This window comes from Panulirus ornatus, chromosome 39, assembly GCF_036320965.1.
Source record: "Panulirus ornatus isolate Po-2019 chromosome 39, ASM3632096v1, whole genome shotgun sequence".
Classification (NCBI taxonomy): domain Eukaryota; kingdom Metazoa; phylum Arthropoda; class Malacostraca; order Decapoda; family Palinuridae; genus Panulirus; species Panulirus ornatus.
Genome location: NC_092262.1, coordinates 2,027,715 through 2,049,527, shown reverse-complemented (window position 1 = coordinate 2,049,527; position 21,813 = coordinate 2,027,715). Strand labels below are relative to the sequence as shown.

Genomic DNA, 21,813 nt, shown 5'->3' with positions numbered 1-21,813 from the left:
GCCAGAAGTAGTGACGAGTTTGGTTTTAAGTGTGTGGAATGAAGAAAGTTAAGAGTAAATGTGAATAAGAGCAAGGTTATTAGGTACAGTAGGGTTGAGGGTCAAGTCAATTGGGAGGTGAGTTTGAATGGTGAGAGGCTGGAGGAAGTGAAGTGTTTTAGATATCTGGGAGTGGATCTGTCAGCGGATGGAACCATGGAAGCGGAAGTGGATCATAGGGTGGGGGAGGGGGCGAAAATTTTGGGAGCCTTGAAAAATGTGTGGAAGTCGAGAACATTATCCCGGAAAGCAAAAATGGGTATGTTTGAAGGAATAGTAGTTCCAACAATGTTGTATGGTTGCGAGGCGTGGGCTATGGATAGAGTTGTGCGCAGGAGGATGGATGTGCTGGAAATGAGATGTTTGAGGACAATGTGTGGTGTGAGGTGGTTTGATCGAGTAAGTAACGTAAGGGTAAGAGAGATGTGTGGAAATAAAAAGAGCGTGGTTGAGAGAGCAGAAGAGGGTGTTTTGAAATGGTTTGGGCACATGGAGAGAATGAGTGAGGAAAGATTGACCAAGAGGATATATGTGTCGGAGGTGGAGGGAACGAGGAGAAGAGGGAGACCAAATTGGAGGTGGAAAGATGGAGTGAAAAGGATTTTGTGTGATCGGGGCCTGAACATGCAGGAGGGTGAAAGGAGGGCAAGGAATAGAGTGAATTGGAGCGATGTGGTATACAGGGGTTGACGTGCTGTCAGTGGATTGAATCAAGGCATGTGAAGCGTCCGGGGTAAACCATGGAAAGCTGTGTAGGTATGTATATTTGCGTGTGTGGACGTGTGTATGTACATGTGTATGGGGGGGGTTGGGCCATTTCTTTCGTCTGTTTCCTTGCGCTACCTCGCAAACGCGGGAGACAGCGACAAAGTAAAAAAAAAAAAAAAAAAAAAAAAAAAAATATATATATATATATATATATATATATATATATATGATCCACTGCCGCTTCCATGGTTCCATCCGCTGCCAAATCGACCCCCAGATATCTAAAACACTTCACTTCCTCCAGTTTTTCTCCATTCAAACTTACCTCGCAACTGACTTGACCCTCAACCCTACTGTACCTAATAACCTCGCTCTCATTCACATTTACTCTCAGTTTTCTTCTGTCACACACTTTGCCAAACTCAGTCACCAACTTCTGCAGTTTCTCACATGAATCAGCCACCAGCGCTGCATCATCAGCGAACAACAACTGACTTACTTCCCAAGCTTTCTCATCCACAACAGACTGCATACTTGCCCCTCTTTCCAAAACTCTTGCGTTCATCTCCCTAACAATCCCATCCATAAACAAATTAAACAGCCATGGAGACATCACTCACCCCTGCCGTAAACCAACATTCACTGAGAACCAATCACTTTCCTGTCTTCCTACACGCACACATGCCTTACATCCTCGATAAAAACTTTTCACTGCTTCTAACAACCTGCCTCCCACACCATTTATTCTTAATACCTTCCACAGAGCATCTCTATCAGCTCTATCATATGCCTTCTCCAGATCCATAGATGCTACATACAAATCAATTTGCTTTTCAAATTATTTCTCACATTTTTTCAAAGCAAACACCTGAATCACACATCCTGAACCACTTCTGAAGCTACACTGTTCTTCCTCTGGACCTCTGTATATACCTTCACCAGCGCAATCAATACACTCCCATATAATATGTACAGGATTACTCAACAAACTTATACCACTGTAATTTGAGCCCTCACTCTTATCCCATTTGCCTTTGTACAATGGCACTATACAAGCATTCAGCCAATCCTCAGGCACCTCAGCATGAGTCATACATACATTAAATGACCATACGAACCAATCAATTATACAGTCATCTCTTTTTTGATAAATTCCACTGCAATACCATCCACACCCGCTGCCTTGCCGGCTCTCATCTTCCGCAAAGCTTTTACGACCTCTTCTCTGTTTACCAAATCAATCTCCCTAACCCTCTCACTTTGCACACCACCTTGACCAAAACTCCCTATATCTACTACTCTATCATCAAACACATTCAACAAACCTTCAAAATATTCACTCCATCTCCTTCTTACATCACCAATACTTGTCATCACCTCCCCATAAGCCCCCTTAACTGATGTTCCCATTTGTTCCCTTGTCTTACGCACTTCATTTACCTCTTTCCAAAATATCTTTTTATTCTCACTGAAATTTAATAATACTCTCTCACCCCAACTCTCATTTGCCCTTTTTTCACCTCTTGCACCTTTCTCTTGACCTCCTGCCTCTTTCTTTTATATATCTACCAGTCATTTTCATTATTTCTTTGCAAAAATCGTCCAAATGGCTCTCTCTTCTCTTTCACTAATAATCTTACTTCTTCATCCCACCATTCACTACCCTTTCTAATCTGCCCACCTCCCACGCTTCTCATGCCACAAGCATCTTTTGCACAAGCCATGACTGCTTCCCTTAATACATATCATTCCTCCCCCAACCCCTTACGTCCTTTGTTCTCACCTTTTTCCATTCCTTACTCAGTCTCTTCTGGTACTTCCGCACACAAGTCTCCTTCCCAAACTCACTTACTCTCACCACTCTCTTCACCTCAACATTCTCTCTTGTTTTGTGAAAACCTCTACAAATCTTCAACTTCGCCTCCAAAAGATAATGATTTCACATCCCTCCAGTTACGCCTCTCAGCACATTAACATCCAAAGTCTCTCTTTTGCGCATCTATCAATTGACACGTAATCCGATAACGATATCTGGCAATCTCTCCCATATATATATATATATATATATATATATATATATATATATATATATATATATATATATATATATATATATATATATATATATTATCCCTGGGGATAGGGGAGAAAGAATACTTCCCACGTATTCCCCGCGTGTCGTAGAAGGCGACTAAAAGGGGAGGGAGTGGGTGGCTGGAAATCCTCCCCTCTCGTTTCTTTTTTTAATTTTCCAAAAGAAGGAACAGAGAAGGGGGCCAGGTGAGGATTTTCCCTCTAAGGCCCAGTCCTCTGTTCTTAACGCTACCTCGCAAATGCGGGAAATGGCGAATAGTATGAAAAAAAAAAAAAAAATATATATATATATATATATATATATATATATATATATATATATATATATATATATATATATATATATAACTTTTTTTTTTTTGTCGCTGTCTCCCGCGTTTGCGAGGTAGCGCAAGGAAACAGACGAAAGAAATGGCCCAACCCACCCCCATACACATGTATATACATACGTCCACACACGCAAATATACATACCTACACAGCTTTCCATGGTTTACCCCAGACGCTTCACATGCCCTGATTCAATCCACTGACATCACGTCAACCCCGGTATACCACATCGCTCCAATTCACTCTATTCCTTGCCCTCCTTTCACCCTCCTGCATGTTCAGGCCCCGATCACACAAAATCTTTTTCACTCCATCTTTCCACCTCCAATTTGGTCTCCCTCTTCTCGTTCCCTCCACCTCCGACACATATATCCTCTTGGTCAACCTTTCCTCACTCATTCTCTCCATGTGCCCAAACCATTTCAAAACACCCTCTTCTGCTCTCTCAACCACGCTCTTTATATTTCCACACATCTCTCTTACCCTTACGTTACTTACTCGATCAAACCACCTCACACCACACATTGTCCTCAAACATCTCATTTCCAGCACATCCATCCTCCTGCGCACCACTCTATCCATAGCCCACGCCTCGCAACCATACAACATTGTTGGAACCACTATTCCTTCAAACATACCCATTTTTGCTTTCCGAGATAATGTTCTCGACTTCCACACATTCTTCAAGGCTCCCAGAATTTTCGCCCCCTCCCCCACCCTATGATCCACTTCCGCTTCCATGGTTCCATCCGCTGCCAGATCCACTCCCAGATATCTAAAACACTTTACTTCCTCCAGTTTTTCTCCATTCAAACTCACCTCCCAATTGACTTGACCCTCAACCCTACTGTACCTAACAACCTTGCTCTTATTCACTCTTAACTTTCTTCTTTCACACACTTTACCAAACTCAGTCACCAGCTTCTGCAGTTTCTCACATGAATCAGCCACACCGCTGTATCATCAGCGAACAACAACTGACTCACTTCCCAAGCTCTCTCATCCACAACAGACTTCATACTTGTCCCTCTTCCCAAAACTCTTGCATTCACCTCCCTAACAACCCCATCCATAAACAAATATATATATATATATATATATATATATATATATATATATATATATATATATATATATATATATATATAATATATAAATATATATATATATATATATATATATATATATATATATATATATATATTTATATATATATATGTGTGTGTGTGTGTGTGTGTGTGTGTGTGTGTGTGTGTTGGATTATCGTTTCTTGACGTGGCAAAACTGCCAAGAGGAGAGGAACGAGGCCGCACTCCCTCACATCTATTCCCTCGCTGTCTTGTGAAATGCGCTGAAACATAAACTCTTCCACAACCATGCCGAACAGACCATTTCAATTATCCCCTGGACAAAACAAAAACGTATCTTGGATTGTGTCACTTGAATATATGAGTCACGAAAAAATAATTTTGTGTTGTGTTGCGTTGTGATATTCTCTTTCTGAGATGAATAACACCACTGGTTCTACGTGCGTTTGATTATATGCTTGCCTTGAATTCTCGCCTGTTGATTTTTAATCTACCTAAGAAGTACAAGAATATTGTTAGACAAATTGAAAACGTTCGAAAAGGTGAAGTGGCTGAGGATTGGTGAAATGGATGTATGATGCTATTGTATAGGCATAAGTTTGTTGAATCTACCTGGTAAATTGTATGGGAGGGTATTGATTGAGAGGCTGTAGGCATGTACAAAACATCAGACTGGGGAAGAACAGTTTGGTTTCAGACATGATAGAGGATGTGTGGACCTTGTGTTTGCTTTGAAGAATAAATCTGAGAAATACTTACAAAAACAGAATGATTCGTGTGTGGCATTTATGGATCTTAAGAATGCATTTGATAGGGTTTACAGAGATGCTTTGTGGAAGGTCTTCAATACATATGTTGTGAAAGGTAAACTTCTAAAAGGAATGGGAGGCTTTTATCAATGGTGTAAATCGTGTTTTCGAGAAGGAAGAGAGAAAAGTGAATGTTTCCCAGTGAAGGAAAGTCTGAGGGAAGAGTATGTGATGTCACCATGGTTCTTTACTTTGGTTCAGGATAGGGTACAGAAGAATGTAAATGAAAGAGTCTTTTAGAGAGGGGCTTTTATGCAGTATGTTGGTGGTAAGAGGGCGTGGGAAGTGTCATTCGTTGTTCACCGATGGTACTGCACTGGTAGCTGACTCGAGTGAGAAACTGCGGAAGTTGGTGACTGAGTTTGGAGGAGTGTTTGAAAGGAAAAATTTGTACGTTAATGTGAACAAAAGTAAGGTTATATACTTCAGCTGGGTTGAGGGACAAGTTAGCTGGGATGTAACTGTACAAAGCAAAAAAAATGGAGGAAGAAAATGTTTAAGATATTCGGGAGTAGACTCGGCAGCAAATGGAACCATGAAAACGGAAGAGTCTTAAAGTGGGAGGGAGGAGAATTTTCTGGAAGCAATGAGGAATGTGTGCAAAAGAGAACTTTATGTCCGAGACAGAAATATGTATGTGTGAAGGAATGGTAGTTTTAACAGTATTATATGGTTGTGAGGCATGGGCTATAGATAGGGTTGAGCAGAAGAAGATGGATGTGTTGGAAATGAAATGTTTGAGGATAACTGAGATGTGACGTGGTTTCTTCTAGTATTAATGAAAGGGTAAGGGAGATATGTAGTAAAAAAGAGTGTGTTTGAGAGAGCAGAAGCGGGTGTATCTAAATGATTTTGATATATGGAAAGAATGAGTGAGGAAAGGGTGACAAAGGAGATGTATGCATCAGGAGAAAATTGGAGGTGGAAGGATCGAGTGAAAAAGATTTTGAGCGATCTGGGACTGAACATGCAGGAGGGGGAGAAGCGTGCACGGAATAAAATAAATTAGAACGATATGGTATACTGGGATCAACGTGCCGTCAGTGGGCTCAACTAGTGCATGTGAAATGTCCGGTGTAATTAATGGAAAGGTTTGTGGAGTCTGGATATGGATATGGAACTGTGGTTTTGGTGCAAGGAATGGCAATGTTGTTCCTGTAGGTTGGGGTGGCACCAGGAATGGATAAGGGCGAGCAAGTATGAATATCTACATTTGTTTATATGCGTACTGTGTAAGTATATATAAGTATATGTGTATATGATATGTTGATCTATTTATATGTACGTGCATATATGTATGTATATATGTGTGTGTAAGTCAGCAGATGGGTCTTTCTTCGCCTGTTTTTTTTTTTTGTGCTACCTCCCTGACACGAGAAACGGTGATCAAGTATAACAGAAAAGTAAAAATAATATAATTACGTTTAGTTTGTTATGGGGAGGGAGTTATACTTTCGTGTTGCCCGTCTCTGAAACTTTTATATGTGTACCATGTGTTTACTTCTTTGTATAATGCACACTTGTTCACACATCTTAACCGATACTATTGACCTGCCCCTAAGGGAAGATGAATGGCTAGGTGGATTGTGCACCGGTTGCAGCTACCAGAATTCAAGCCTTTGTGTTTCATTCCAAGGGACGCTTGTAAGCATGACGGTTTAGTAACAACAACCGCCCCCCCTCCCCCGTGTGTGTGTGTGTGTGTGTACAGTTTTATTGAATGTGGGTAAGAAAGAGATTAAAGTACATACCCTGACATTCATTGTAAGATCTCCGCTGCGAAGAACCTCTTGTCCTGGAACAGAAAATTAAACATCAAGTTATTACAAAGGAATGCAAATAAGAACAGGATATTGGGTCATTTTGAGTCTGCTCGTTAAAGCGAAAGAGATAAATAAGTCCAAGATTAGCGAAGCAAAAGGAAAAGGCGTATTGGTGAATTAAAGAGAAATACCAATCAAATTTTCTTGTGATTGAGGAAGCGTATGTAATGTCAGTCGTGAACTGGAATCGAGTGTTCATCAGGTCTTTTCTTTATCGTGTCTATGACACTGTTTTTAACTAATCACAGACGAAAAAAGTTATGTTAAAAATGAGTATTCGTTCGATGCAAAATGCCTCTGCAAGATTTCTTTTCTAAATTTTGAATAAAATTAAACATATCTTGTATGAAGCAGTCTTTGATAATCTTAAAAAGCCTCATTAAATCACCTCTTAAGCTATTTTGGTCTAAGTTTTATTAGCTTAATTCGTTTAGTCGATTCTCTTATAATTTCTTTCTCATTCCGGATATTATCTTGGCTGTTTGTCACTGTACTGTCTCCATTCTGTCTGCCCATTTTTTCAAGCAGGATAACCAACACTGAACACAGTTCTCAATGTGGGAAAGCAACATTAGATTATATAGTAAGAATCATTTCCATGCAATTTATTTGAAAAACTTATCTGTGAATTAAAAGCTTTATTTGCCATTTCAACTGCTTGTATCTACTTTTTATTTAATTGTAAGTCATTAAAGACTGCAACTCCTACTTTTTAACCGTTCTGTAGCTCAACAGAATTGATAAGTTTTTACTTCTCGGTTTTAGTACTAGTGTTTGAAACTTTGCAATATCAGCAACTGAAATTCAATTACCGTCTAAGTCTAATACATCATTTTTTCTATGCCACCTTGAAGCTGTAGACGTTTACTTTCTGTTATGGATTAATTTCCGAACTTAGCATCGTGCGCGAAGATAGATATCATGCAACGATGCCCAGTTACACTGGTTATCAAATATTTCAACTATATCTTGTCCAACGAACTGAAATAGGTAGACCTTAAATACTTTTCATCAGGCATGGTTTTACAGTGACAGAACAATTAAACTTTACAATAAGTATATATTAATCATTTATAAATAAGACTCGTATTACACTTAGAAAGTTACCTCTGAAATGCATAAGTGCATGATTTTAGTCTATATTTGGCCTCAGAAATATCCCTTCTTAGTAATCTTCCAACATAGAGGGGCTCCACTTTCTTTGGTATATCTTTTCCATGTTCAAAATTTCCGAATGAAATCTTTCGCCATGCTCATCCCTGATTGCCCAAAGAACTTCCACGAAAAGTCTTAGAGTACAAAAAGAGAATTTTTAGACTCATATTGTATCCAAGAGCTTTATATGAAGTCAACAGATATTTTACATCACAGAAATTTTCTGATCTGGGATTCCCCCCAAAAATCTTTTTTCAACTTCATTTAGCTTTTCATCTAAATTTTTATCTCGAAGCAGTTCCCTCATCTGAGGTCCTACAGAAATACCCTCCTTGACTTTTTCTCTGCTGATTCCGGGGAATTAATTCCTCAAATATGTGAATCTATTGCCAGTTATATCCATACCTTCGACGAAGTTCTTCATCAACCGAGCATAATGTACAATGGAGGCAGATAAATATTATCAGGACCAACAAAAGGAGGATTGATGACATGGAGTCAGTGATGTTCGTTTTGGCCACACTTTCTTTAGGTAATAATTTCTCTTGTCCTGGCTATCCTACTCACAGAGGAAACAAAAGAACCTCGTACAGCCAAGTTACATTCCTAGTAAAAGTGCCAGAACCTTTAGGTCGCCACATAATGCATTCCACTTAAATTCCCCGTACTTAATCTTTTCCCAATAGAAGTTTCAAGTTATCATACGATTCCTTCATGTTACCTGCGTGAGCCAGAGGAAGGGAGGAAACACATCTCTGGTGTCGAATAGACCCACTTTCAAGCTTACTTTTGATGAGTCAATAAACAAGCACCACTCATCTGTTTTATATTCGTGGCAAAGTGCCTCCATAACAGAAAGAACATCATTGAAAAATACTAGACCATCTTCAAGGGAGGAAAATCTTTGAAATCGATGTGGTGATCATGATAAAGAGAAACTTTGATTTAATTTCTAAGAAGATTCCAGTCCTTTAAGCTGAAACCCAAAAGTTTGGCTTGCATCTAAGACACATCTAAATCGCGGACGGCATCATTAAGACCTCCTTGACTCAGCAAATGTGGTTCACTTGTTAGAACATCTCGCTTCAAATGTTGGATCCATATTGTCCTCTGCTTGGTCTACCTTCTCATTCCTAGACTCATCGTCACTCAGTGTGCCATGTTTCTTAGAGGCTCTGGCATAGGTATTTCCTTACTGAGGTTCTGGCCTTATAGCAGATAGTAAATTAGAATGTTTAAAGGTATGCTTGGATTTTAATGTTATACCATTTATATTTGTCAGGCATAAGAAGCAATCCGAAGCGTGATCTTTGGGTTTCCTCCAAACCATAGAAATGGCAAAAGGCACACTGCGTGAACCTTATGCCCATGCTGTGAGAAGCTTGACACATGACAAAACATATATGGGAAGCCCAACATTTATCCTGGTCACCAACTTTACAAGGGGTGTGAAAGAAAGGTTTGCGATATGAATGTCAATTTACAGATGTAGTAGAAAGAATACGGACTATTTACACAGTTTCTCGGCATTATAATGGTGGATGGGGCATCAACACAACACTTGAATACTCAAAAGCACAATTTGCCACTAGAGTGGAAAAGACACTTTTTACACAAGTTCTGCAACTGACAGAGAATGATACTTAAGACTGGGCATTGTTTGAATGTCCCACCATTTCCAGTCGTGTTTCTGCAGGTCACTGGTGACTCATTATCTTTCAGACAAAAGCTATTGCACTTCATAAACAATAACAATAGCTGTGTTTGTTAAAGTTTTTGTTTCAAATGCTCTGTAGAGCACTGGTACGAATATACTGTATATAATGATATGCGAGTATGCTGGAACAAAACTTCTGGAAACATATTTGGATTCAACTTGCAAAAATACATAAGAAGATGTTTTGATATGGAAGAAAATTCTTGTAGACCCTCAGTGTTACTGATATGCACGAGAAAGGTGACTGGTCTCAAATCTAATGCCTTGTTATGTCCTTTTGCAGCCAGTCAATCAATGTCCTAACCATCTAGTTATTGCTCCGTCTATAACATTTGACTTAACTTTTGCTAAAAAAATCTTTGATGTGGGACTTTACATCAACCACTTTACTCTCATCATTCATGTTAAATGTCCATAACATAGATATCAAAAATAAAGCATCAAGCAGATTTTTCAGGCATGAACGATTTCGTCAGAAATCATGCTAAGAATTGTTTATCAAGTGGTGGTCCTCAAAAGGATTGCAAGAGTTATAATGAAAAGAGTATTGAAGGGCTTAACGATATACATGTTCACTTCTTTTTATGTCTTAGGATAAGACTTACCTGGACCTGCCGTTTATTGACTCTTTCCTTTTAGTGTTTATCATATACCTTGAAGTTGGATGTTGTGAAAAGTTTCCCTCTTCTAGGAACTGAATAAGAACCTGGATATAAGTCGCGTCTTCAGTGATAATTATGGATGAGAAAGAAATAGTTTAGGATCTTTGCCATGGTTTTACTGTCTTGATCCAAGTCACCTTTTACTGAAATATACGACTCAAGTATTTGGGTAATGACTCCCTTGCTTCTAACTTATCTCGGAAATCATGAGTTTCTTTAGATATTTTGTGCAACGTACACTTCATACTGGCGTTTATTTTCACCTGTATGGATCACTATTTTCACGGAAAATTACAGAACTTACTTCATCATGATGGCTATTGTTCTCTCCGAGTTCCTGTATGCTACTTTCTTAAGAATAATCAGATTTTTATTTCGTTGTTTTACCAATATTGCTTAGTTTTTGAAATAACCGTCGTCATTGGGACATGAATTCCCTTTAGTATTTTAAATGTTTTACTGAAGCATTTCCATGCTACGCCCACATAGATTTCATAGTCCATATCTTCCCAGATTTGTCTGTCAAGAGCAATACGATGATCAGGAGAGTTTGTAACGTGATATATTACACGAGTTTTGTGTTGCACAGCATTACAAGCAATGATGAGAGATACCTTGAAAATGATATTTCGGTGATCACTTGTACCAAAGTTTCCTCCATTTACAATATCATAGGCAAGCCTCTCAGTTTTAGCGAGAATTAAGTCTGATATGTTCTCAGTATTTGTAAGTTTTCAGCATCTTGAATTAGGTCATTATCTAGCACGTATAGGTAGATTTGCACATAGCGATTGGAAAGGAATTCTCCTCACCAAGTTCAACTTTCCCGTTACTAAAAAGACTTCTTTTGAAAATTTCTATAAAATGATCAATAGGTCGTTTGTCGACCTATGGTAACTGAGCAGGCGTTCCTTAACCTAACCTTAATCCGTTTTATTGTGAAGCGTAATTTTTGATTCCATCAGTGGAAGTTATAATATCGGCTGTGGATTTTGGACCAAGGAGATCATCAAACCAGCTGTGGATTCTAAATAAGGGATATTATCTTAATGTTATCAGGAAAGTTATTACACCGGTTGTGGAGTTTGGACAAGGAAGGTTATCACAGTCTTACCATCAAAGTTATCACATTAACTATGTTTCCTGCAGCAATAAGATTATCATAGTGTTTCCGACAACGTTATCATATTAGTCATGATTCCTGGACCAGGGAGGCTGTCATAGTTTTATCATCAAAGTTATGACTATCCATACATAAGAAAGTGATTTCACACTGATATTTATCAGAAAACACGAAACTTTATGAAGATGAAATGCAGCCATATAAAAAGGGAAATCAAAAAGTCAAAAGACACAACCTCACTGGATGAGTCAAGAGAATCAAGCTCACTTTCTTAGTCAAGATAATCGAACTCACCCACTGAGTCAAGAAAACTAATATGACTGGTTGAATCAAGAGAAACAAAGTCACTGGCTAAGATAAAAGAACTGGCTTACTAAAGAGAAGAAAACGCTTTGGCTGAGTTGAGAGAACCAAACTTACTGGCTGAGTCTAGAAAACAAAGTTACTAAGTCAAGAGAACCAAATCCCACTGACTGAGTTCAGAAAAAAAAAAAAAATCATTGGCTGCGTCAAGGGGACAAAGCTCACCAAGTAGGTCAAGATAACCAAACTCACCGAATGAGTCAAGTGAGACAAACTCACCGGCTGAGTCAGGAGAGCCAAACCCACCGGCTGAGTCAGGATAGCCAAACCCACTGGATGAATGAAGAAAACAAAACTTAAATAACTGAGACAATAGAATCAAACCTACTGGCTGAATCTAGAGAACCGAACTCATTACATGAATCAACAGAAACAAACCTACTGGATGACTCAAAAGAACTAAACCCACTGGATGAAGCAAGAGATCCAAACCCACTAGATGAAACAAGAGAACCAAACCCACTGGATGAATCAAGAGAACCAAATGCATTTGGTGAATCAAGAGAAAAAACCTACTGGTTGAATCATATGAATCAAACACAAACTGAGTCAAGAGAAACAAACTCACCGAGTCAAGAGAAGCAAAGCCACAACAGAGTTTAAACAACTAAAACAGATATAAACAGAGACAAACGTTAAGTCAGTAAAGGCAGAGTTTACCTTCATCGTTGGTGAGTGTGCCGAGGGCACAGACGACCAGAGCAAATATCACTAGAAGTTGAGCCTTCATGTTGACTGTGATCACTGGAGAGTTCCCGTCAATGTATCTAGTTGGTGGTTCCACCGCAATATATACCCCAGCCAGTGACGTCATGGCATTAGTGTCGGGTGCAAGGCCTTGATGCCGTGTGCAGACACAACATCTGTTGCCCTTATGCAGCTGTTATGGTGACGTCAGCATTCGAGGGTTGTGTGCCAGACTATGCATCAGTGTCTGCCGGCCGCTGAAGAGAGGAGGATAGTGCACAGTACTTTCATCTACACATGTGTATATATAGGTGCACCATTATATATGAATGAGTTCAAACGAAATTGCATATATGTATATATATATATATATATATATATATATATATATATATATATATATATATATATATATATATATATATATATATATATATATATTGGAAAGCATCACAATGTTGCACGTGTTCAAGTATATTCCTATGAGTCCACGGGGAAAATGAGATACGATAAGTTCCCAAGTGCACTTTTGTGTAATAATTGCATCATCAGGGGAGGAAAAAGAGAGAAATAACAGTCAGTGGATACACAAAAAGAGGGACGTAGCTAGGACACCATTTGGTAAACATGTGATTGTCCAAGACAGACAACGAGCGTATCATAAACTTTTTATGTGAGCAAAGTGAATTGTTTACAGATCTTACCAACAATAAAGTTATCCAATTCGTATAGACCTTCATTAATATTAAGGCTATAATTCTTTGTGTACTTTTATAATAATATAAGATTCAATGATACTTCTCTCGGTACTGAAATTAGAGTTAATAACTGAGATGGCATTACTCCATTCAATATAATGATCATAGCTTTTAATGTGACTAAACAAGGCATATAGTATAAGAACAGGACAAGAATCAAAAGACTTGTTTAATCACATTAAAAACGATGATCAATGTATTGACTGGAGTATGCCATCACAGTTATTAAATCTAACTCCAGTACCACGAGAAATATCATTAAATCTTCTATCATCAAAAACAAAAAATTATGACCTTAATATTAGTGAAGGTTTATACGAATTGGATAACTTTGTTGTTGATAGGATTTGTAAATAATTCTTCTTGTCCACAAAATAAGTTTTTGGTACGCTTGTTTTCAGTCTTGGACAAACACATGTTTACCAAATGGTGTCGTAGGTACGTCTCTTTTATATGTATCCACTGACTGTTATTTCTCTCTTGCTTCTCCCCTGATGATGTGATTATTACACAAAAGTGCACTTGGGAACTTATCTATTTTCATTTTTTATTTTGCTTTGTCGCCGTCTCCCGCGTTTGCGAGGTAGCGCAAGGAAACAGACGAAAGAAATGGCCCAACCCACCCACATACACATGTATATACATACACGCCCCCACACGCAGATATACATACCCATACATCTCAATGTACACATATATATACACACACAGACATATACATATATACACATGCACACAGATAACACTGTCTGCCATTATTTATTCCCATCGCCACCCCGCCGCACATGGAATAAATTCCCCCTCCCCCTAATGTGTACGAGGTAGCGCTAGGAAAGGACAACAAAGGCCCCATTCGTTCACACTCAGTCTCTAGCTGTCATGCAATAATACCCGAAACCACAGCTCCCTTTCCACATCCAGGCCCCACACAACTTTCCATGGTTTACCCCAGACGCTTCACATGCCCTGATTCAATCCATTGACAGCACGTCGACCCCGGTATACCACATCGATCCAATTCACTCTATTTCTTGCCCGCCTTTCACCCTCCTGCATGTTCAGGCCCCGATCACTCAAAAACTTTTTCACTCCATCTTTCCACCTCCAATTTGGTCTCCCACTTCTCCTCGTTCCCTCCACCGCCGACAACAATCTTTCCTCACTCATTCTTTCCATGTGCCCAAACCATTTCAAAATACCCTCTTCTGCTCTCTCAACCACGCTCTTCTTATTTCCACACATCTCTCTTACCCTTACATTACTTACTCGATCAAACCACCTCACACCACATATTGTCCTCAAACATCTCATTTCCAGCACACCCACCCACCTGCGCACTACTCTATCCATAGCCCACGCCTCGTAACAATACAACATTGTTGGAACCACTATTCCTTCAAACATACCCATTTTTGCTCTCCGAGATAATGTTCTCGACTTCCACACATTCTTCAAGGCTCCCAGGATTTTCGCCCCCTTTCCAATCCTATGATTCACTTCCGCTTCCATGGTTCCATCCGCTGCCAGATCCACTCCCATATATCTAAAACACTTTACTTCCTCCAGTTTCTCTCCATTCAAACTTACCTCCCAACTGACTTGACCCTCAACCCTACTGTACCTAATAACCTTGCTCTTATTCACATTTACTCTTAACTTTCTTCTTTCACACACTTTACCAAACTCAATCACCAGCTTTTGCAGTTTCTCACATGAATCAGCCGCCAGCGCTGTATCATTAGCGAACAACAACTGACACTTCCCAAGCTCTCTCATCCCCAACTGACTGCATACTTGCCCCTCTTTCCTAAACTCTTGCATTCGCCTCCCTAACAACCCCATCCATAAACAAATTAAACAACCATGGAGACATCACACACCCCTGCCGCAAACCTATATTTACTGAGAAGCAATCACTTTCCTCTCTTCCTACTCGTACACATGCCTTACATCCTCGATAAAAACTTTTCACTGCTTCTAACAAATTGCCTCCCACACCATATATTCTTAGTACCTTCCACAGAGCATCTCTATCAACTCTATCATATGCCTTCTCCAGATCCATAAATGCTACATACAAATCCATTTGCTTTTCTAAGTATTTCTCACATACATTCTTCAAAGCAAACACCTGATCCACACATCCCATACCACTTCTGAAACCACACTGTTCTTCCCCAATCTGATTCTCTGTACATGCCTTCATCCTCTCAATCAATACCCTCCCATATAATTAACCAGGAATACTCAACAAACTTATACCTCTGTAATTTGAGCACTCACTCTTATCCCCTTTGGCTTTATACAATGGCACTATGCACGCATTCCGCCAATCCTCAGGCACTTTACCGTGAATCATACATACATTAAATAACCTTACCCACCAGTCAACAATACAGTCACCACCTTTTTTAATAAATTCCATTGCAATACCATCCAAACCTGCTGCCTTGCCGGCTTTCATCTTCCGCAAAGCTTTTACTACCTTTTCTCTTGTTACTAAATGATTTTCTCTAACTCTCTCACTTTGCACACCACCTCGACCAAAACACACTATATCTGCCACTCTATCATCAAACACATTCAACAAACCTTCAAAATACTCACTCCTTCTCCTTCTCACATGACCACTACTTGTTATCACCTCCCCACTAGCCCGCTTCACTGAAGTTCCAATTTGCTCTCTTGTCGTATGCACTTTATTTACCTCCTTCCAGAACATCTTTTTATTCTTCCTAAAATTTATATGTATATATATCTTTTTTTTTTTCTTTTAAATTATTCGCCATTTCCCGCGTTAGCGAGGTAGCGTTAAGAACAGAGGACTGTGCCTTTTTTGGAATATCCTCACATGGCCCCCTCTGTTCCTTCTTTTGGAGCCCCCCGCTCCCTCCCCTTTTAGTCGCCTTCTACGACACGCAGGTTATACGTGGGAAGTATTCTTAATCCCCTATCCCCAGGGATAACATATATATATATATATATATATATATTTTTTTTTTTTTTCGTACTATTCGCCATTTCCCGCGATAGCGAGGTAGCGTTAAGAACAGAGGACTGGGCCTTTGAGGGAATACCCTCACCTGGCCCCCTTCTCTGTTCCTTCTTTTGGAAAATTGAAATTAGAATATATATATATATATATATATATATATATATATATATATATATATATATATATATTTTTTTTTTTTTTTTTTCATTTTGCTTTGTCGCTGTCTCCCGCGTTTGCGAGATAGCGCAAGGAAAGAGACGAAAGAAATGGCCCAAACCACCCCCATACACATGTATATACACACGTCCACACACGGAAATATACATACCTACAAAGCTTTCCATGGTTTACCCCAGACGCTTCACATGCCTTGATTCAATCCACTGACAGCACGTCATCCCCGGTATACCACATCGCTCCAATTCACTCTATTCCTTGCCCTCCTTTCACCCTCCTGCATGTTCAGGCCCCGATCACACAATATCTTTTTCACTACATCTTTCCACCTCCAATTTGGTCTCCCTCTTCCCCTCGTTCCCTCCACCTCCGACACATATATCCTCTTGGTCAATCTTTCCTCATTCATTCTCTCCATGTGACCAAACCATTTCAAAACACCCTCTTCTGCTCTCTCAACCACGCTCTTTTTATTTTCACACATCTCTCTTACCCTTACGTTACTTAATCAAACCACCTCACACCACACATTGTCCTCAAACATCTCATTTCCAGCACATCCATCCTCCTGCGCACAACTCTATCCATAGTCCACGCCTCGCAACAATACAACATTGTTGGAACCACTATTCCTTCAAACATACCCATTTTTGCTTTCCGAGATAATGTTCTCGACTTCCACACATTCTTCAAGGCTCCCAGAATTTTCGCCCCCTCCCCCACCCTATGATCCACTTCCGCTTCCATGGTTCCACCCGCTGCCAGATCCACTCCCAGATATCTAAAACACTTTACTTCCTCCAGTTTTTCTCCATTAAAACTCACCTCCCAATTGACTTGACCCTCAACCCTACTGTACCTAATAACCTTGCTCGTATTCACATTTACTCTTAAATTTCTTCTTTCACACACTTTACCAAACTCAGTCACCAGCTTCTGCAGTTTCTCACATGAATCAGCCACCAGCGCTGTATCATCAGCGAACAACAACTGACTCACTTCCCAAGCTCTCTCATCCCCAACAGACTTCATCCTTGCCCCTCTTTCCAAAACTCTTGCATTCACCTCCCTAACAACCCCATCCATAAACAAATTAAACAACCATGGACACATCACACACCCCTGCCGCAAACCTACATTCACTGAGAACCAATCACTTTCCTCTCTTCCTACACATACACATGCCTTACATCCTCGATAAAAACTTTTCACTGCTTCTAACAACTTGCCTCCCACACCATATATTCTTAATACCTTCCACAGAGCATCTCTATCAACTCTATCATATGCCTTCTCCAGATCCATAAATGCTACATACTAATCCATTTGCTTTTCTAAGTATTTCTCACATACATTCATCAAAGCAAACACCTGATCCACACATCCTCTACCACTTCTGAAACCACACTGCTCTTCCCCAATCTGATGCTCTGTACATGCCTTCACCCTCTCAATCAATACCCTCCCATACAATTTGCCAGGAATACTCAACAAACTTATACCTATATATATATATATATATATATATATATATACATATATATATATATATATATATATATATATATATATATATATATATATATATATATGAGATGGCCAGAGAGCGTTATTGGATTACGTGTTAATTGACAGGCGTGCGAAAGAGAGACTTTTGGATGTTAATGTGCTGAGAGGTGCAACTGGAGGGATGTCTGATCATTATCTTGTGGAGGCTAAGGTGAAGATTTGTATGGGTTTTCAGAAAAGAAGAGTGAATGTTGGGGTGAAGAGGGTGGTGAGAGTAAGTGAGCTTGAGAAGGAGACCTGTGTTAGGAAGTACCAGGAGAGACTGAGTACAGATTGGAAAAAGGTGAAAACAATGGAAGTAAGGGGAGTGGGGGAGGAATGGGATGTATTTAGGGAATCAGTGATGGATTGCGCAAAAGATGCTTGTGGCATGAGAAGAGTGGGAGGTGGGTTGATTAGAAAGGGTAGTGAGTGGTGTGATGAAGAAGTAAGAGTATTAGTGAAAAAGAGGAGAGAGGCATTTGGACGATTTTTGCAGGGAAAAAATGAAATTGAGTGAGAGATGTATAAAAGAAAGAGACAGGAGGTCAAGAGAAAGGTGCAAGAGGTGAAAAAAAGGGCAAATGAGAGTTGGGGTGAGAGAGTATCATTAAATTTTAGGGAGAATAAAAAGATGTTCTGGAAGGAGGTAAATAAAGTGCGTAAGACAAGGGAGCAAATGGGAACTTCGGTGAAGGGCGCAAGTGGGGAGGTGAAAACAAGTAATGGTGATGTGAGAAGGAGATGGAGTGAGTATTTTGAAGGTTTGTTGAATGTGTTTGATGATAGAGTGGCAGATATAGGGTGTTTTGGTCGAGGTGGTGTGCAAAGTGAGAGGGTTAGGGAAAATGATTTGGTAAAAAGAGAAGAGGTAGTGAAAGCTTTGCGGAAGATGAAAGCCGGCAAGGCAGCAGGTTTGGATGGTATTGCAGTGGAATTTATTAAAAAAGGGGGTGACTGTATTGTTGACTGGTTGGTAAGGTTATTTAATGTATGTATGACTCATGGTGAGGTGCCTGAGGATATGCGGAATGCGTGCATAGTGCCATTGTACAAAGGCAAAGGGGATAAGAGTGAGTGCTCAAATTACAGAGGTATAAGTTTGTTGAGTATTCCTGGTAAATTATATGGGAGGGTATTGATTGAGAGGGTGAAGGCATGTACAGAGCATCAGATTGGGGAAGAGCAGTGTGGTTTCAGAAGTGGTAGAGGATGTGTGGATCAGGTGTTTGCTTTGAAGAATGTATGTGAGAAATACTTAGAAAAGCAAAGGGATTTCTATGTAGCATTTATGGATCTGGAGAAGGCATATGATAGAGTTGATAGAGATGCTCTGTGGAAGGTATTAAGAATATATGGTGTGGGAGGAAAGTTATTAGAAGCAGTGAAAAGTTTTTATCGAGGATGTAAGGCATGTGTACGTGTAGGAAGAGAGGAAAGTGATTGGTTCTCAGTGAATGTAGGTTTGCGGCAGGGGTGTGTGATGTGTCCATGGTTGTTTAATTTGTTTATGGATGGGGTTGTTAGGGAGGTAAATGCAAGAGTTTTGGAAAGAGGGGCAAGTATGAAGTCTGTTGGGGATGAGAGAGCTTGGGAAGTGAGTCTGTTGTTGTTCGCTGATGATACAGCGCTGGTGGCTGATTCATGTGAGAAACTGCAGAAGCTGGTGACTGAGTTTGGAAAAGTGTGTGGAAGAAGAAAGTTAAGAGTAAATGTGAATAAGAGCAAGGTTATTAGGTACAGTAGGGTTGAGGGTCAAGTCAATTGGGAGGTGAGTTTGAATGGAGAAAAACTGGAGGAAGTGAAGTGTTTTAGATATCTGGGAGTGGATCTGGCAGCGGGTGGAACCATGGAAGCGGAAGTGGATCATAGGGTGGGGGAGGGGGCGAAAATCCTGGGGGCCTTGAAGAATGTGTGGAAGTCGAGAACATTATCTCGGAAAGCAAAAATGGGTATGTTTGAAGGAATAGTGGTTCCAACAATGTTGTATGGTTGCGAGGCGTGGGCTATGGATAGAGTTGTGCGCAGGAGGATGGATGTGCTGGAAATGAGATGTTTGAGGACAATGTGTGGTGTGAGGTGGTTTGATCGATTGAGTAACGTAAGGGTAAGAGAGATGTGTGGAAATAAAAAGAGCGTGGTTGAGAGAGCAGAAGAGGGTGTTTTGAAGTGGTTTGGACACATGGAGAGGATGAGTGAGGAAAGATTGACCAAGAGGATATATGTGTCGGAGGTGGAGGGAACAAGGAGAAGTGGGAGACCAAATTGGAGGTGGAAAGATGGAGTGAAAAAGATTTTGTGTGATCGGGGCCTGAACATGCAAGAGGGTGAAAGGAGGGCAAGGAATAGAGTGAATTGGAGCGATGTGGTATACCGGGGTTGACGTGCTGTCAGTGGATTGAAGCAGGGCATGTGAAGCGTCTGGGGTAAACCATGGAAAGCTGTGTAGGTATGTTTATTTGCGTGTGTGGACGTATGTATATACATGCCTATGGGGGTGGGTTGGGCCATTTCTTTCGTCTGTTTCATTGCGCTACCTCGCAAACGCGGGAGACAGCGACAAAGTATAATAAAAAAAAATATATATATATATATATATATATATATATATATATATATATATATATATATATATATATATATATATATATATAAATAAATATATACATATATGTACAAGTGGATTTGTATGTAGCATTTATGGATGTGGAGAGGGCATATGATAGAGTTGATAGAGATGCTCTGTGGAAGGTATTAAGAATATATGGTGTGGGGGGCAAGTTGTTAGAAGCAGTGAAAAGTTTTTATCGAGGATGTAAGGCATGTGTACGTGTAGGAAGAGAGGAAATTGATTGGTTCTCAGTGAATGTAGGTTTGCGGCAGGAGTGTGTGATGTCTACATGGTTGTTTAATTTGTTTATGGATGGGGTTGCTGGGTAGGTGAATGCAAGAGTTTTGGAAAGAGGGGCAAGTATGAAGTCTGTTGGGGATGAGAGAGCTTGGGAAGTGAGTCAGTTGTTGTTCGCTGATGATACAGCGCTGGTGTCTGATTCATGTGAGAAACTGCAGAAGCTGGTGAATGAGTTTGGTAAAGTGTGTGAAAGAAGAAAGTTAAGAGTAAATGTAAATAAGAGCAAGGTAATTAGATACAGTAGGGGTGAGGGTCAAGTCAATTGGGAGGTAAGTTTGAATGGAGAAAAACTGGAGGAAGTAAAGTGTTTTAGATATCTGGGAGTGGATCTGGCAGCGGATGGAACCACGGAAGCGGAAGTTGATCATAGGGTGGGGGTGGGGGTGAAAATCCTGGGAGCCTTGAAGAATGTGTGGAAGTCGAGAACATTATCTCGGAAAGCAAAAATAGGTATGTTTGAAGGATTAGTGGTTCCAAGAATATTGTATGGTTGCGAGGCGTGGGCTATGGATAGAGTTGTGAGCAGGAGGATGGATGTGCTGGAAATGAGATGTTTGAGGACAATGTGTGGTGTGAGGTGGTTTGATCGAGTAAGTAACGTAAGGGTAAGAGAGATGTGTGGAAATAAAAAGAGTGTGGTTGAGGGAGCAGAAGAGGGTGTTTTGAAATGGTTTGGGCACATGGAGAGAATGAGTGAGGAAAGATTGACCAAGAGGATATATGTGTCGGAGGTGGAGGGAACGAGGAGAAGTGGGAGACCAATTTGGAGGTGGAAAGATGGAGTGAAAAAGATTTTGTGAGATCGGGGCCTGAACTTGCAGGAGAGT

General features: G+C 40.0%; 2 protein-coding genes across 9 annotated transcripts in view; one reads left to right on the top strand and one right to left on the bottom strand.

Moving 5' to 3' along the window:
* Positions 1 to 12,655, bottom strand: part of LOC139761025 (turripeptide Gsg9.2-like) — a 364,470-nt gene extending 351,815 nt beyond the window's left edge. The window contains exon 1 of the mRNA XM_071684766.1: positions 12,571 to 12,655. Within this exon, the coding sequence (XP_071540867.1) occupies positions 12,571 to 12,640 (70 nt within the window). The 5' untranslated portion in view covers positions 12,641 to 12,655. The remainder of the gene's footprint in view (positions 1 to 12,570) is intronic.
* Positions 1 to 21,813, top strand: part of LOC139761026 (uncharacterized) — a 318,517-nt gene that overhangs the window by 114,992 nt on the left and 181,712 nt on the right. The gene's annotated exons all lie outside the window — the stretch shown is intronic.